Source organism: Gavialis gangeticus, unplaced genomic scaffold (assembly GCF_001723915.1).
Source record: "Gavialis gangeticus isolate Ggan-Ray unplaced genomic scaffold, GavGan_comp1, whole genome shotgun sequence".
Classification (NCBI taxonomy): Eukaryota; Metazoa; Chordata; order Crocodylia; family Gavialidae; genus Gavialis; species Gavialis gangeticus.
The window spans coordinates 47,424,005-47,442,691 of NW_017729030.1; the positions used below are offsets into that span (position 1 = coordinate 47,424,005).

Sequence of the window (18,687 nt, forward strand, 5' to 3'; positions counted from 1 at the left end):
CTATTTAGCATGGGTAGGTGAACGTTATGGATGCTAAGTTCAAACCAGATGTGAAAAACAAATCATGTCACACTTGATCTCCTTTGACAAAGAAACTATTTGAGTGGATGAAGGGAATGCTGTGGATATAGTGTATCTGGACTTCAGTGAGGCTTCTGACAAGGTCTCACACAACCTTCTCATAAACAAATTGGAGAAATGTGGGCTAGATAAAACTACTATAAAATGGATAATTCGTTCAATAGCCACTAGCAAAGGGTAAATTATTAAAGGGTCTATGTCAGAATGGCAGGAGGTTTCCAGTGGAATCTGGACCCGCTGCTGTTCAATGTGTTTATTAACTATTTGGATGTGGGCATAAAAAGCTTATTGAGAACACTTGCAGATGACAAAACTGGGAAGGGAAGGATTATGAACATGTTGGAGGATGTGAGCATAGTTCAGAAGGATCGTGACAGAATGGAAAGTTGGGCTAGAGGTAACAGGATGAAGTTCAATGTGGACAAATGCAAGGTGCTATACCTCATAAAGAAAAATCAAAAGCACAAACATAAAATGGGTGACAGCACTGTGAAAAAGGACTTGGAAGTCTTGGTAGAGTCTATAGTGTGATGCAGCTGCACAAAGGACACATGCAGTTTTAGGATGCAAAAACAGAAGCATTTGATGCAAGACACCTGAAGTAATGGCACCTCTCTGCTCATTACTGGTTAGGTGTCATCTGGAGTACTGCATGCAGTTCTGGTCCCCACATTTTAAAAAGGATGTGGAGAAGTTAGTGGGAAAGAGAGATGATAAAGGGATTGGAAAGGGATATGAGGAGAGGCTGAAGGAGCTAGGCATGCCCATCTTGTGGAAAAAAGCACTTAAGAGTGGACATGACACCAGCCTTCAAATACTCAAAGGACTGCCATAAAGAAGAGGGGAAATGCCTGTTCTTTCTTGCTGCAGAGAGGAGGATGCAGACCAGTGGCTTGATGTTGCAGCAAAGTAAGTTTAGATTGAATAACTGGAAAAACTTCTTCACTGTTAGAAGCGAGGCAGTGGAAAAAAATGCCTAGAGAAGTTATGGACTCTCCATCACTGGAGATGTTCAAGAAGCGGTTGGACTGTCACTGGTCAGGGATGATCTAGGTGTAACTATGTCTATGTTCTACTATGGGTATTTCCCAGGCTTCTTGGTTTTGCTGGCTGCCTCAGTCCCCCTTTCTGCTACTTATGTAAGGGTGTTTTTAAGCCTCCCTCAGAGGCATTGCATGTTGGCTACTGCTAAGGCTGGGGACTTTGACTGAGGTGTATCAATGTGCCTGTGGGACCAAAGCCAGAGTGTTGTTAGCTAGAAGGTCTTGCCCCTCTGCTCAGGGTCAGACCGATCACCATATTCGGGGTTAGAAAGGAATTTTATCCCATGGTCAGATTGGTATGGACTGTGGGGGTGTTTGCCTTCCTCTGTAACAGGGGGTGTGGCCCTGTCTCTGGGATCTCTTTAGCATATATTGACAACATTTCATAGAAGCAGGACATTGGCTGCCAGGAGCCCCCTGCTTTACCGGTGGCAGGCTAGGATGTTAGGTTTGTGCTGTGTTTTGGAGTTGACAGTAGTCTTATGTACAGTTTAGATTATGGATTGGACAGGGACAATCCTCCTTTAAGGAGGATGTTGAACTAGATGACCAATGGAGGTCCCTTCCAGCCCTGCTTTTCTATGAAAAGGCCAGAGGAGTGAAATTTGAGCGAATCCTGTTAAGATACCAAAACATACATTTTGCTTCCAAAACCAACTTGGGATTTTCAGCCTCATAGAGCCAAGTATTCATGAGGCATACTGAGATTCAAGCTAGTTTTAACTTAGGTACAAGTCACATATATAATAAAAGTTCTTAAGTTAAGCTACATACCAAACCCAAGACAGCATGGTCATTTGTGCCCTTTTATTTACTGAATTAAATGCATAAATATTGCATAAAAGTGCTAGTTTTTTTGCATGCCTGTCCTGTACTATGTATAAGGCTCATTCAAACTAAGTAAATAAGCATTTGCTGCAGTATCCTTATTAAAGAGTTCCTAGGCCACAGATTCCCATCAAGACATGGTTCCATAATGCTGAAAATTGCAATATCCAACTGCCTGGAGAAATCAAGGGCCCCTGATACAATGTATAGGTAAACTTGCATGCTTCAAAGTGGGATTCACATCAGTTAACCTGTTGAGCTACCTAGGCCAATCAACATAAAATGCTAAGGACAAAGCTGTATTTTAAATCCAGCACCTCTGGGGTTTAGGAGCTTTGGAGTGTGCTACAGAGAGGACCCTCCTTCCATTCCCAATTCACAGCCCTGAACAGTCTCTTGTAGGCAGGTGCCAGAGATCTCTATGTGGGAGGTGTCTCGTAATCACATGCTTCAGGTGATTCTGCAGGCCACCTGCAGAAGCCAGGAAGAAAATTTTTCCCTCCAGAATGGTAAGGAACATGGGGACTTTTTTGCTGCGTTCTGAAGTGCAAGGGCACAAAGCATCACTATTGCCCCTGTCCCCTGCTCTTTGTTTGTCTCATATTGTATGTTTTGGTTTTATTTTTATAGGGTGTTTTGTCACTGTGGGGTATAACAAGCCAAAACGGATACTCCTGTGGACCTTTTTGGATAATTTGTAAACTGGGAAGGGTAGGGAACGTGTCTAGATGGCTCAGGAGGTCCCTTCCAGTCCTGTAGGAACCAGACCAGAAAATGCACTTTGCTTTGTAAAAATACAGGTGACTGAAAAGCAAATGGAAGAAGGCTCCCATTTATACAAAAGCTCAAAAAGAATTCAGCCAGGACGAGTGAGGGGATTTTCACTTCCCTATGAGGGGATGCAAGCCAACCCCCCAAGCGAATGACAACCACAAGACTGTAAGTTACATACAAACCTGCCCTGTTAAAAGTTGTTCCATTTTGTGTAAAAGAATAAAGATCCAAAGACAGAGAAAGAAAACAAGCATGATTTGCTGCATAACCACAAAGTTAGGACGCTCATCTAAAGAAGAGGCTTCTCTTCCAGCCCCTGCTCAGAGAAGTATTTCAGTGACTGAAGAAAAATACATGAACAGACTTTGGCACAGGGGCTGAGACCCAGGACCCTGCTTTCCTGGTTGAATGCCCTAATCACTAGGGCACAGTCATGTTTATGCTATCTTTTCTTTTTTGGAATTCTTTTCTGCCAAGTGGAACAGCTATACCTGGAGAATAAAGGCCCCTACCAGATATAACATTTGTTGTAGGTTAAGAGAGTGTCCTGCAACTTTTTTGTTACATGCCAGACATTCGGAGAATCTATCCCATGATAAAAAATGTCAGACCAGCTTGCAAAAATGTTCACATATAACACTCAGCAACCCGTAGGTGCCCACACTGCCAATTTTTATCAGGACACACACTGCTGGCTTCGCTCACACTGGGTGCTGGCAAATCAGTACTGGGGAGCTCCCTGTTACACAGCTCACCCCAACCTGGATGGGCTGGTTCCACATTTAATGTAACAACTTTGGGGCTGGTTTGTATCACAGTTTAATTTGAATGTGTGGAAACTTACAAGTTCACAGTGCAGCCCAATGCTGGCTGCAGAGAGACTTCAACCTTGCAGTGCAGGGGGGAGCCCATCAGTTTCCCCCTGCAGAGATATTTAAAGCCATGCTGAGCCTATACAGTGGTGTTTTAAGTCCCTATGTGTGGAACAGCCCCAATCTCTAGCTGTCAGCACATGCACAGCACTACTACTACCACTTAACTGTCTTCCTCCTGTATTTTATGCAGAGCCCATCCATTAAACATGCTCCAAGACAGGGGGCTGTAGATTCTGCCACTTCAGGCCAGAGCTTGTGACCTGACTGTGGTCATGGGCCAAAAGTTTCTGCCCTGCCCCACCCGCCCTGGAGAGGCCAGCTGGCTGCACTCACCCTTGCTGCATATTCCTGATTCCTCTGCAGTGAGAGAAGAGTAGATGTGGCAGACTGGAACTGAACAGTGGATGAGGAGCACAGCAAAGCTCCCCGCCACCAATCACTCATGTTGGATTGGACCTTTGTGGGCTGGATCAGACCTCTTTATGGGCTGCATCTGGATGTCTCCAGAATTAGGCAGAAGCTAAGCAGGATTTTAAGGGTCTAAACTTTGGGCTTAGACACCTAAATCCCATTTTAGGTACTTAAGCTTCTTTATGGCTAGAGCCCCAAGTCTCTATTGATTAGAGATAGATCAGGAAGTTCTTTCCATAAGGGTCAAAGTACCACAGAAAAGTAAGGCTGAAAGGGACCTTTGGAAGTTATCTAGTCCAACAACCTCTTGCCTGATCAAGGCAGGATCACCCCTGTCTAAATCATCCTAGATAAGTATTTGTCTAACCAGCTCTTAAAAATTACCAAGAACAGACAGTACCCTTAGAGAGGTCAGGGGTAAATAAGCAGTGGGCCAAAAGGATGCAGCGGGGTCCAAGATAGGTACTACTTATGATCTGACCCCCCTGCTGCTGAATTGCTGCCTCTGGTGTTGCAACCTGCCCACTGAATGCTGTTACTGCTGAACTAATGCCAACATCCTGGCTCCATGGGCTGAATAAAATTGCTTGGAAGGCAAGATGTGGCCCATGGGCTGCAGGTCCCTGACCCCTGCTGTGCTATTATGTAATCACCCTCATTATGCGAAAGTTCTTCCTTATATCCAGTCTACATTCCCATTGTTGCAATTTAAGATCATTATTTCTTGTCTTGTCCTCTTTGGCCACAGAGAATAGGCTATCTCTAGCCTTTGCATGTCTATCCTTCCTGTATTTGAAAAATGCTATCAAATTCCCTTTCAGTCTTCTCTTTTCCCAGTTCTTCCAACCTTTACACATGTTTTCTAGACTTCTAATCACATTTGTTGCATTCTGTTGTGCTCTTTCCAATTTATCTATGTCTCTCTTGAAGTACAGAACCCAAAACTGGACACAGCACTCTAGGTGAGGTCTCACCAGTGCTGCATAGAGTACAAGAATCACTTCCCTGGATTTCCAAGTGATACTCTTGGTAATACAATCCAATATATTATTGGTTTTTTTGTATCAAGAGCACACTGTTGACTCATATTCAGGTTGCAGTTGTGCTTTTATTTAAATGAAAGCAACCAATGAGCTTGTTCCCAACCAACACACTATTATTTTTAGCTCTCCATCACCCCTACCAAATTTTCCTGACTAACTATGCATCAAAATGTGATATTAGCTTATACCTAATACAATCTGAATAGATTTTTACTGGAAAGAAAGAAGGGCCTTCTCAGGAGGACCAAAATGCTAACTAAATTTTTATTTCAGAAGACTGAGATTGTCAGCATACTGAATATCAGGACCTGGGCCAATATGAGAAAAAGTATTAGTGGTCCAACAGTACAGTTTTTCTTCACTGAACAGTTGTATCTGGAGTCCAGCTTCTTTGAGGTTATGTATCACTGGAAAATAAATTTATTTTGTAAGTGTAATCAATTAGGTAAGTCAATTCCCAATATACAGCATGTATAATTGATCAGGAAAAGAAAGAATCATTCAAAAGGTCACTGCTATGGAGGTTTTCTTCCAGGACAGCATCTTTTCATGCTATGGCCTCAAGATATGCACTAATTTATAGCCAAATTTTTCAGCCATGTATTACACTAAGGAATAGAAAATTATTCGTAATATTTATATGTAAGGGTATGAGATAGTTAAGTTTGAAATGCAATGTAAAATAAACTTATGCTATTTATACTACAGACTTACAAGTGACAATGGACTTACCTAGTTGTGGTTCGAATGGTGTTATCTTTATTGTGATTGTGCTCTTTGCTCACCTTCTCTGCAGAAAAACAAACATAATTACAAAAACAGCATGAGTGCCCTTTCCCTGTTATAGATGTTTAATCATTGACTCTATTTTAATGCTTCATAGGGCTATACTACAGTATGGTAAAAACTTCTATCCAATGGTCAGGGCAGACTAAGAATACTAGTATCTTTATTTTAAATTGCCTTGTTGAATATTTTAGTAACAGAGGTCAGTACAATATTAACAATGCACTTATTACATTAATTCAGTTTATGGCTGAGATGACAAGCTTTACATGAGTTCTCAGCTACCTCTTCTCTTAAAGAGTGGAAAACTAACCAAAAGGTATTCTGATTCTACAACATCAGGTGCTTATTTAAATGAAAACCACATACAGAAATTCTCCTTTATTTTTTGAAACCTGTTCTACCAACTGACAGAAATTATTTAATAAGCTTTCAAGAACATGGAACTGAACTCTGTCCTTTCCTACCCAGTTCAAATGTTATGAGTCTAACCTGACCTTCTCAACACTCAAAAAGCACATTTTACATACCCAAAGAAATTCTTCCCAACAGTCTAAGGAACCTTTTGCATTTAGGTGTAAGACTAGAAGAAAGATTCCTAATGCCTATTTTCAATTCTACTAGTCTTAAAATTTCATATAAAAATATGAAATTGTTAAATTCCTCTTATTTCTAGAAACAGCTACTTCAACAGTGTTTACCTGACAGTTGGAAGAGAAGCTCTGATGCCATCTTCACTGATATATCTTGGCTGAAGAGATTTCTATCGGGGAGCACTCGGCCCTCTGGTACCTTTTGTATGTGTTCAGTAATCTCTCGCCCTAATAAAGTGCTGTAACCAACATTTTGGCTGGGTTGGCTGGGTGAAATGGAGGCCTGGGAATCATGAATGTCAACTTCCATTGGCTCTTCTTTAATCTTTACCATCTGGGTTTCCTTGTAACTTTCAGCTGCAAATAGTTATTTAAAAAAATAAAAACAAACAAACAATAACCAAATTGCTTAATTTGGTTACATATTGTTAAAGCACACCTGTAGGAACAAGTACTAGATTTGCATATTACAACACAGCACATCAGGAATAATGGTACCAAATGCAAGTGGCTGAGGATTACACTGCTGGCCTCGAGATTTAGAGCTTCGGCATTTTTTAAATTGCAATCAGAATGCTAATTGGTTAGAAAATTAAATACCTCACATTTTAAAAATCTAACAGGCTTGCAGGTTCTCTGCTTCCTTGTTCTTCTTTTTAAACTAATTTACTGTAATTGATATAGATACCATTTTTTGCAATATTACAAAACTACAGTACCCTTCCCACCCAACAGAAATCCACGCATCCAAATCACAAATCCAACCCTCCCCTTTTCTGCCTTCACACAGTTTTTTCTGTTATTTATGCTAAGAAAATAAATAGATTAGCTAAAAAACAGCTTCTACTTCAAGCTTCTACAGTACAGCAACAACTAGATTATTTGCAGGTGCTGCTCAGCACTCTGGCCTGGTTGCAGGGTTATGTGACCATGTCCCTTTGAAATACGAGTTTCCTTTCACTTCAAAGGTGGCACTCCAAGGCACCCTTACCAAGGCACCCCAAAATACCTATGAAGAAGGTGAATTCCTCTGAAATGCAATTTCACTTCATGAACCCAAGCTAGGAGCTGGTTCAACTCTCGCTAAGGTGTTTTAAATTTTAATCAAAAGTTTAAAGGAGCTAATGAGGGCTAAGGAACTAGTAAAATTCAGGAAACAGTACAAGAAAAAAAAAGAGGAGGATGCTCACCTTCTCTTATGAAAACTGAGCAGAATTAATCTAATTTATTCTCACTTTGAGTTTGGTAACAGGTGGTGATATTTGAAAATGGCTTTGTATCAAATCGGGCTGCTGAGAGGACATCTGTTCTCATGGGGGAATGCCCCAAACAGAATTATGGCCCTCTTGTGCTGGATGCTGTCCAGAAATTAAGAAGTTGTGCTTCCTGTGTAGAAGAGTTTGCAATTTAAGATGACAGGCAATACACAAGAGTGTAAGAGAAGGATATAGTCAAGATACATGACCAGTAGAAACATATAAGGGCATTTGTCCATGTAGCACTCTTCCTACATACACGTGACAAAAATTGCTATTTTGCTAGCTTAATCATGTCTGAAGATACATGTTTTGACCTTGTTTTATCATGTTAGTTTGTTTTATCGTGGTAAATTAAACCACCTCTGACATGTTTTATTTTTAGCGTGGGAAATTGTGCCAATGGGATTATTTTTATCATAATTCATGTTTGCTTTTTTTTAGATTTAAATTGAAAAGATACTAACAGCACTAAAACTCTTTAGACAGAAAGATGTACAAAAAACTAGAACTCTTGGTTTCAAAATGATACCTTTTATTAAACCAACTGGGAAATTGCAAGAAAATTGTCCTACCAAGTACACCCCTTTACAAAGAAAAGGTTTTTTCTGTAAATGTAAAGTGCTATCGGTCATACCACTATAAAATGCCTTGTAGACACACTTACTCCAATGTAAATATCCTTTTCTTCAGTTCACCTAATCTTGCTCAGAAGGGGGTTAAACCAGCAGTTTCCAAACTATGGGACAGGGTCCCACATACATTCAAGTACTACTAATAGGCTTGAAGCAAGAATGAGGTAACAGTAATTACAAGTTGAGTGGAAGCTTGGCCACAGCCCAAAAATGTTTGAGAACCACTGGGGTAAAGTCAAACAAAATGAAACCAAAAAAAGAGAGACTTTTTTTTTAACCAAAATGTGGAGTAACCATGTGGAGGGTTTTACCAATATAAATGTACCTTTAGACAGGACTGACTGAAATTTTCTGTCAAAATCATTTTTATAAAAAATGCAATTTCCACAACAGTTAACTTTTTTGGGTGAAAATTTCAATTTTGATGATTTTCTTAACTTTATGGTCGCGTCAAGATGAGTGCAGATGTTTGGTTCCCTGGGAACAATTAGCAGCAGGATACCTTGTGCCGCTGCTAGTTGCCTCTGGGGAATACCTGTACCCTGAATCAACATGCTTTGCCTTGACAAATTTACCTGAAACAACATTTTTTGGTTTCATTAAGCTGCATTTCTCTATTGGGCCATGCTGTTTCACAGGTGTTATCATTCAGGCTAACATTCCCTCTCACAGGCTGGGCTCCCTGTCCAGGCCATATGTTCTGTGATTGCAATTCTGTTCCTTCCTTCCAATCAAGCTGCACTGTGCACCAGGAGAGTCTACACTACTGCAAGTGCTTCATGAGAAATGTAGTCTGGCCAGGAGTCTGGTCCAGGGAAGTAAAGAGGAATGGTGCTCATACACAAGATCAGGCATAAAGTCTAGGAGAGACTGTGTGAATGATGGGTTTGTTGAAGGTCTGTGTTGATCCAGATAGCCTAAGGAGGTGCAGAACGTCTGCACCCAGGAAATTTACCAGAGTTGCCAAGAAAAGAAACTGCGCTGCAACTGAGACCAAAGCAGCTCAGAACATATGGGCATATGGACTGAGGCTGCATACACAAGTTCAAATGATCTGGGAAAATTCTCCTGGCTTTGGTTTCCTGGTAGAGAAACTTATCCAAAGACCCTGGAACAAACATGTGAATGCTGAACTGCTGAAAAGCAGAGAGCTTGCAGTGCTGATGCTGCACAGCCAGAGAGCTATGTGCACACATTTTAGCATGCTCAGCAAGCTCCCTCAGTCTGCCTAGAGACAGCTGTCAGCAGACACAAGGGCAGCACTGATTGGCTCACTCAGACTGCTCAGGGTCTCTGCAGCATGTGAGAATTATAAGTGGGGTGTATTCTGCTCCCTGCTCAGCTGAAGCAGTAAAGTCCAGCCCAAGTGTTCTCTTCTGACAGAAACCATAGCACATGTACAGACACTAGCTCTCCCAGAAGCAATTTAATCCCAGTTGTCTCCCAGCTATTTTTCACTAGAATGGCCATTTTGCTCTCGAAGAAAAATTCTGAACATGTGTACACTTCTGGTTTCTATTAGAAGAACAACTCTCCCATGAGAAACTGAATGTCTGTAAATGGCCTGAGATTCAACACAGCAGACTTGTGCAGATTCAGACAGTGGAAGGTCAGCCACACCTATGACAGTGGTCCAGAATGTTAGTTGGTATAGGCAACAGGTGATCAGAACTGCTGCATCCAACCAATGTACCTGGCAAATGGGTTTCAAAAACACTAAGGAGAGGGGTTTCTTTGTCTGCCAATCCTTTCTTTTAAGCCTGAGGAAGTTAGGGATGTGATACACAAAACAACATCACTACAGCCATTTAATTTCAGCTCAAAAAGAAAAGAAATTCATTGGCTCAACTAACTTTGATTATTACACAAATTTTGCCTTCTCCATTTTGCCCCTCCTTCAATTAACAAGTCACCAGTTTCCCTTTTTATCCAATACCACCAACATATCAAGCTTTGCCGTCTATTTTACCTTAAACTACTAAATAGCTAGAAAATACTCTGGAGTTGTGTAACATGGTTCAGTCATTCATGATGCCATATTGCCCCAACTTAGTCCAGTAACCTTTCTATGACTAGGGCTGACATTATGTTTCCATACAAAAGAGATTCACTTCACGCAAGATCAAGCAGACTCATTCATTGAGTCCTTTTTCATTTCCTGTTTTGTTTTTTCCATTTAAAAAAGAGAAAAAGAAAAAAAGGCTTCATCATTTGCAGCACTGAAAGAAATGAAGCTAACAGTTAAAGGCAGATGGGGATATTCCAAGAATTATTTACATGAAATATTCTCTCTCTCTTCTTTTCTTATAACTCTTGACCTTTAAAAAATGCACAAACATTGACAGAAATCTTTAACATCCATGATCTCCCCAACACAATTCACTCTTAAGACTGCTCAATGGAAGGCAAGCTAGAAATGTAATTTAACAGTTTTGCCCTATCAAGCATATTTCTCTTCTTTCTTTAAAGCTTTTGTCAAGCTATTATAATAAGCCACAGGAAACTGTATCAATATTGAATGGCACAAAAATAAAATGCTGTGCTTTAAAAGTGAACTTGTATCTTCGAAGGCCTGCATCAAGTATCATCATCAATCACAATCTCAGGTAACTCAGCAAATAAGCGTGCTCCTCAGATGTCTGACATCCAGAGTTCCGGGACTAGGCTCCAAATTTAGGTGCAGAGTCAAACTGACCTTCGCTTCTCTGCTTTCCTTTCAAAATATTCATTCTATTTTTGGTTCTCCTCCATACAGAGTAATACCCTGTCCTGCAAATACTTTTGACTGGGACACACCAAGACAAGTCTGGTTGAGACAAGCCGGCAATAATACCACGGGGTTGCTGTCTCACGATCAGTTGACATTTCCACAGAACTAAATTTACCCATTCAAGATATTTGTCTGTTCCATTCTTATCTTGCTGGTCCCACCACAACCTCTCTAGGAAAAAGCAGACATGAATCACATCTTAGTCTTTTCTAACAACAGAGTAATAATAAAAAGGGACTCGATCATAGTTTTGTTGAAGACCTGAATGAAGGAAAGCACATGGCTTATGCTCAGTCATAATATGGTCCCTGCCTGCCTCTTGTCTGGGGATTGGATTCTGAGCCAGCTTTATACCTACCACAGAGTACTTCTTCTCTACCCCCTCAGCTGCAGCAGACTACATGTTGGAGAAGAAAGCAAAGTCGCCACCCACCTCTGCAGAGAAAAGAGCGGTGAGCCTTTGGAGACTATCTTCCCTTCTGTGTTATAGACAATAATTATGGAAGTAAGGAGTAGATTACCGTTTATTCCCCCTACGCAGGTGTTTAGCATGACCATAGCTGGGCTTGGTCTTATTAGGTGTGAAGCTGGCACATGGAAAGGACTGTAGGATCAAATGTTTAAAATGGCAATGATATTGGATTTTTTCTTGTACCTTTCTGCCCTATTCAAACAAGTGACTATGGCCAAATACCTTTAAAAACAGCTGGTCTGCTCTTCATTTAAAAGGAGATTGGATGAAACATCAGGGAAAAAATACTGCAGATTCCAGGCCCCATACTGGGAGGTTAAGAAGTTTTCTCTGTTGCTAACTTACGAGATAGTCAATTAATTTAACAAAAGAAGGGAAACTTATTGCAGCTATGGAAGTACTATATCAAACCACAGAAGAGCTCTTTTTTTTACACAAGAGCAAGCCTTTTAAATGAGATGAGCTATAAACCCTTATGTTCGACCCTTTACACCAAGAGACACTATTTTCCACAACTGCCACGATGATACAGGGCTTCACAGGACTCATTTTGGGATGAACTGTGCTTACTACAGGTTCCAGGTTCTTTTGTGCCCACAAAACCAGGAATCATAAATTAAGAAAAGGAGCACCCTAACATATATAGGGTACAGGGAAGAGCGTTCAGCTCCCAATTGCCCAAGCAGCAGGGCTTGAGAGCTGCGTAGAAGTTTGTTCTCCAGACTTGACCCCTGCTCAATTTAGGACCACTACTAACCAACTGCAGAAGACAGGGCAGGGTGGCACCTTAATTAGTCTGTAAGCTGCCACCATATTCTGCCTTCTGACTAATTTCAGACTGCAGTAGCGATCCACCTCTTAACTAATTTCAGAAAGAGACTGAATGTAAAGCTTCTTCCATTAAAGGTTGGGCTACCACAATGCAATAGATAAACAAAATAGGGAAGGGGAAAAATAATCCCAAAAGATTTCCCTCCAATAAATCAGTCTTCCACTACTGCTAGGATTTCACTGCTTCCATGACATCCAAAAATAGCAATACATGCCAATTCATAAGCTGTCAGCTTGAAAAATCCACCAATGTTAAGTTACTAGGAACAACATAAACAGCCTTTTAGAACGCGTCTAAGAAAGTATTAATGTCATTTTTACAAGGTCAAGGAAAATATGGAGCTTTTTCCTACAAAAAAAAGATAAAATAAGCATGCCATGCTGGCAGATTTCACATTTCGCAAAGAACCAGAGTGCAATGGCATTTGATCTTAACTTTAAATTTTAGTCCCAGTAAACTCAAAAACAAACAAAAAAACCCATTATTTAATGCAAGGGAATAAATACATTTTTAGTGGCTCTGAAGTGCATTTCAGCTGTAGACATCCCAGCATTTCACACAATGCACACACATCATCATACCAATTTCAAAAATGGGGAAAATGAAGCTCAGGGTTTCAGAATCAGATTTTCAAAGGTGACTTTTTGCAGCAATGCAGATGTGACGACTCTGATTTGAGCATGCACACACCAATACACATGCTCATATCTAATAACAAGTCAGCGGTTGAAACACACTCAAAATCTGGCTGAACGTGCTTTACCCAAGGTCACTCAGTCAAATTTGTGTTACACCCAGGGAGAGTCACTCACCGAGCAGGGAATTAGTTTCTCTAATTCCTCATACTATGTACCACCCAGTTTTATTATATTGCTTCCATACAACATACAATAGTTATCTTTATGTGTATATTAATACTATTTTCTTATACGGCACCTTCCTTAGGCAATCAAGCTCAGTGGTTAAGGATGTGGTCTGGAAGTAGGGTACAAACACAGGACCAGAAGCCAAAGGCAAGAACTAAAACATCAGTTGAGGACAAGGAGCCAGGACACAGAATGAGACAGAAACCACAGAAGAGACTGGAGGTCTGGAGTGGAGCTCAGAGCAACTGCAGATGCTGCCCAAACCCCAGAGCTCCTGCTCATAGCAGCCAGTCCCCATAGGGCCACCACACCTGTGGTTACCAGGGCCCAGCTGAGATGTTGGGCTTGTCTGGTAATTGCTCAGAGGCTGCAGATGGGAAGGACTCTGGTCTACGCTGATTGCTAATAACCAGAAAGCCTAACAATCGTTTATTTAAAAACCTAGTCATTGTACATACAATGGATAAATATCTCTGGCCATGATTTTCTCCTTCTGCTTATGCCCTATAAAAAAGAATTTACCTAAAAAAGACCTGATTCTCAACTTACACCAATCTTACACTGATTTCAGTCAGTGGTTACGTATACATATTTTGCGACAGAATCTGTTGAATACAGATTAGCCTCATCAGCCATCTCGAGACTCACAGATAAGACAATCATCAAAGACAATCATCCTCGAATCCGAGGGACTGCCGAAGAAGACATATACATACTGATGTGAATTTGAAAGCAGGTCTACATAGTTATTATATCACAAATCATGTGATCAAGATTGATGCTGCACATTCTTCAGTAGGCTTCCATTGTTGAAAATGAGATTATTAAGTCATTCAGTCTTCTCATCTTGATTTAGTTTGTAGAGTAATTAAAAAAATTATACCCCAAACGTAGAACCTTCAGATCTGATCATCGAAGGCCTGAATTATTCAGCAAGTTATCACTGGGATGTTAGTCAGGTTTACATGCCAACTGGCAACTTTGGGGAGGGAAGAGAATCTTCCTTGTATGTCTGTTAAATTGGACTTGTGAATTAGTTTTCACAATCAAGTCGACAGGGATAACTAGTAGGTCAGCTTGTACTGACTCTTCAAAAGCATTCAGTATGGTGAATCAGGCATTTTGTAATGCTAATTGTTCTGATTCACTAGAAATAAACATGCCCTAAGACAGTTAAATAAAACCTTACAGGTAGGAAACAGTTGGTGAGCCCTGGAGGTTCTGCTTTACAGCCACAACAAGTAACATCTGATGTTCCCTAGGGCTCTGTGCTTTATTCCTCTGTATTTTTTTACTGATATTTTATGTAAGGCAATGTTGATGAGGCAGAATCAATGCAACTGGATTTTGTATAAAAATAAAATTGTAAAATGGCTAATATGTGCTGGAGATGAAATTTGGAAGTCCCACGCTGGAACATTTTGTAACTAAAGACTCAATTTAATAACAACTAGAGCTCAAAAAACAACAAAGAAAAGTGAAGCATCGACAGGGCACAGCAAATTAAACCAACCAGAGTGTTTGGAATGGCCGTATCCAAATTTACTTTTTTTTTTTAAATAATAAGATTGGGTACTTAATTAAAGATTTGTTGCAGGACTGTGAACAGCTTAATACTCTCTAAATGTAAGTAAAAAATGTAAATAAAAATATGCAGCAATGAGTGTTATTGCTCATTAACCACACCCCAGTCAATCATCTGTTCTTAGTATAATTTAGAGCATATTCCCTTCTTCCATGGGTTTACACAGCCTGCATTCAGCTCCAACCACAGACTCTCCCTGTCCAGCACAAGACTAAATCAGGGATCAGGAGGCATGGAGCCATACAAGCAACATTCCCTCCACCACCAGGAAATCTTATACTAGTTGGATTCCATACGACCAGTCTCACCAGCTTTGTGGCTCTTCTCTGCTGGCTGACCAACCATAAAATAATAACAGCAGCATTAAAAAACAGGGCTCTTGCTTTTTGTTTAAACTTTTCATTGAAAATTTACTAAGTTACATGTAAACTGTAGATGTTACCATTTGTTATTACACCAAATGACCTCATCTTTTAAATTAATATGTTTTTCATTAGATGTCAAGATTACTCTTATGTAAAAAGACGAGACGGTCACTTAAAAGATCTTATCTAACCTATTTAAAGATATATTATCTTTTAACATCCACTAAATTTGAAGCTCTATTCTATTGTGATTTATAAGCTTTTACCCCTTTATGACTATGAACTTTTCCAACTAGTGCCTCTCTGGCCTCTGTATAAAAAATTCTGATCTCACAGACTACAAAGAGATGTCAGAAAAGTGTCACTTTTTCTAGATGCCCTGCTGAGAGGAATTCATATCATCTGTCTTCCTTAGCCTCCAGGCCCTTCATACAAGGCAAGGTGACAGTAGCTGGCGTGGAGAAGCATGTTTCCCTGGGGGCTGGCACATATTACATTTATGATGTGACTAACATGCTAATCACACCATAAATAGCAACATGCCACAAGTTCATCGAATTTATAGGACCATAAAATGGCAAACCAGCCACAAACATATTCAACAAAAATATTGAACGTCTTCGTGGCTGGTTTGTATGGCACTGTAAACAGAGTGTGTGGTATGCCCCACCATCCTGATGTTAACAGTCTGGAACTTGGCTGGGGGCTGCCACAGTCCTAACGCTGACAATTGCTGATTGTTCTCAGGATCAGGCTGTCCATGCCTGATCCACCTAGCTGAGTGCTGGGGTTGGACATGGGGCAAACCAGGGGTCCAGGACAGAGCTACCACTGGTCTGGTCCACAGGATCAGGCTGGGAGCAGCTCCACAGTGGCATGATTGAGATATAAGAAATTCTGAGCTTTATTCCAAACATCGTGATTTTACCATGTACATCTGCCATGACAGGATGCACGATATTTGAAATGGGCATAAAATTCCTCAGATCCCAATCACACCACCATGGAGCTGCCCTCAGCCACCAGACAGGTGGCAGTTTTGTCCTGGACCCTGAGGTTGCCCCATGTCTGATCCCCAGCACTCAGCAAGTCACCGTTATTTTAATGTCTACCTGAATGGATGCCGGGGGCTTTCTCTGAGCAATCATAGCCTGACATGCTATGTGATTAGGCTACTGACAACTTCCCTAGAGGTAAGGAGACCTCTTATTGGGAAGGAAAGAGACGCACCCATGAGGTTTATCCCACAGGAGGAGCACAGGCTATTCAGATTCTCCTCCTAATGTAGCAAATGTTGATCACTTCGCTTCCCTATGACAACCTGCTAGCAGAACACAGATCACAGGCTCAAAGATGAAGAGTCAGCACTCAGGTATCTTTATTAGCAGATACTGTGATGTTACAGCACATCAGCCTTCTGGTAATCAGCAAGAAATGCAACAGGGTTTGTCTGTCCAGCAGCCCCACTGAGAAGAGCAGGCACCTTACATGTACTTTTATACAAATTCATACAACACGTAACCAGTAACAACAAAGCACACTTAACTTACTCCCATATATGGAACCCCTAACTTACACAACTGTGATAACTACATTGCGAATTGTTACATTATTATTTTCAACATGGTTTGCATTACTGAGCAACTGGCATAGGCTCCTACAGCTACAAATCTGTTTGTGAATTTCTCCTGCTATAGCCTACAGCAAGTTGCTATCTCTTACTAACTGGAGAACAGGGTTTGGGTTGAATTGGGTTCGTATTCTTAGAAAATCACATTTGTGTGAGAATCCTGATGAATGACATTGCTATACTGACTAAACACTGACTGCTGTTTTGTTGTGGGTCAAGATAGAACTGCATTCAGGTTTCCATATGTTCCACATTATTTTGCAATTTGGGGGTAAATATATTTGGCTGTTTTGACTGGGGAGACAGGAGAAGAGAGATATCTCCTAGATCCATTAGATTTTGTGGGACCAAAAGACTCACATCTGTCTCACAAGTAGATGGAATCTCTGCCTAGGTCAGGGACGGGCAAATATTTTGAGCACAGGGACACTTACTGAGTTTTTGCAAGCCATCGAGGGCCACATGACAGGCAGCCCAGGGCAGATCAATATTAATTTTCTAAATTTTTTAGGGGCCCCATGGGCCGGATAGAATGACCTGGTGGGCTGCATCTGGCCCCTGGGCCTCATTTTGCCCACCCCTGGCCTAGGTAGAAAGTGATTTTAATATTTAGTATTTGTCAATCCAAAGGAAAGGTGGCTCATGCTTAGCTGTTCTGTTCGCCCTTCACAAAGACTACATTCAGATCTTCCCTCCTGGATTTGTTTACATTCTTCTTGTGGTTTAATAAATGTGTGGGAAAAATGTGTTTTTTACATTTGTGGGAAAAAAACAAACCTAAAACCTTATTGTTACTTCCACCTAGCTAACTAAGAGGCCTGGTCCAAAGCCCACTAAAAGGAAACAAAATTGATTCTCCCGAACTGTTGGGATCAAGTTCTAAAAAGGAAGGACCTAAAAATCTTTATATTCAGGATTCAGACACTGAAAGCTAGCAGAGCCTTAAAAAAGGAAGTATTTTTGAATTGTTTCAAACTTCTAAAAGCATGCAGACACAAGTGTTATCAGATTTCTGTTGTACTATAAACTCACCAACACTAGCTCAATTTTATGCTTTTATCATATAAGATTTAGAAAGAAGATTCGTCTTCTACTGTATCATTATATTTCTATTTTTAATTTAGTGTCTACTTCAATTTTCTCCATCCCATCCTGTTCTTCTAGGTCCTTGGAGAGGCCTGGATGAGGAGGTTGGGAAGAGCCTTGTCTCCAGAAAATATATGCTGTAGCTCAGCACTGCCGACTCCTCCAGCTTCCTCTGAGTTTTTTCTGCCCCTGCACCCCCTTGTCTTCCGGAGCCTGGATGGCTCCTGCTACTACTAGGTTTCAGTTTTGCCCTTCCTCAAAGCTGTCATCTTTTCTTGATTGTCTGTCTTCTGAACTCTCCCTAGGTCCTGCAGAAAGTCTTGGTCAAATGCTTCTTATATACTGAGTTCCTAAAGAAGGGTGATGCACTTGCTGCTTCCAAAGCCTCATGAAGAGATCCAAAGTATGAAGGAAAGAGCTCCTACCCCATCCCCCAAGCTCCCTTGCTAGGATACCCTCACGCTAAGGTATCTAGAGAGTTGATCATATGGGTATAGATTAATAGTTGATTTTTAAAATTGCCAGTCTCTCTTTAAACTAAAGCATGGCTATATAAAAAATGTTAATACAAGGTAAGCGAAGATGGGAATGATAGCATGTCAGCTACGCTGAGAGAACTGCCCATATGTACATTTGCTCTGTGGTGGGCAGTAGCTTGCTCCTCAGTCAATGGAAGCAGAGCAAGTTATCTCACATTTACTCTGGGATAACAGCATGCACACAAGCAATTACTGCAGGATAACTAACATCATCTTA

The 18,687-nt window shown here is 40.8% G+C and overlaps 1 protein-coding gene across 1 annotated transcript in view; it reads right to left on the reverse strand.

Annotated features, from left to right (window-relative positions):
* ZNF827 (zinc finger protein 827) overlaps window positions 1-18,687 on the reverse strand; it is a 159,357-nt gene that overhangs the window by 91,646 nt on the left and 49,024 nt on the right. The window contains exons 6-7 of the mRNA XM_019521839.1: window positions 6,543-6,791; window positions 5,788-5,845 (exon numbers count right to left, since the gene is read on the reverse strand). Of these exons, the coding sequence (XP_019377384.1) occupies window positions 5,788-5,845; window positions 6,543-6,791 (307 nt within the window). The remainder of the gene's footprint in view (window positions 1-5,787; window positions 5,846-6,542; window positions 6,792-18,687) is intronic.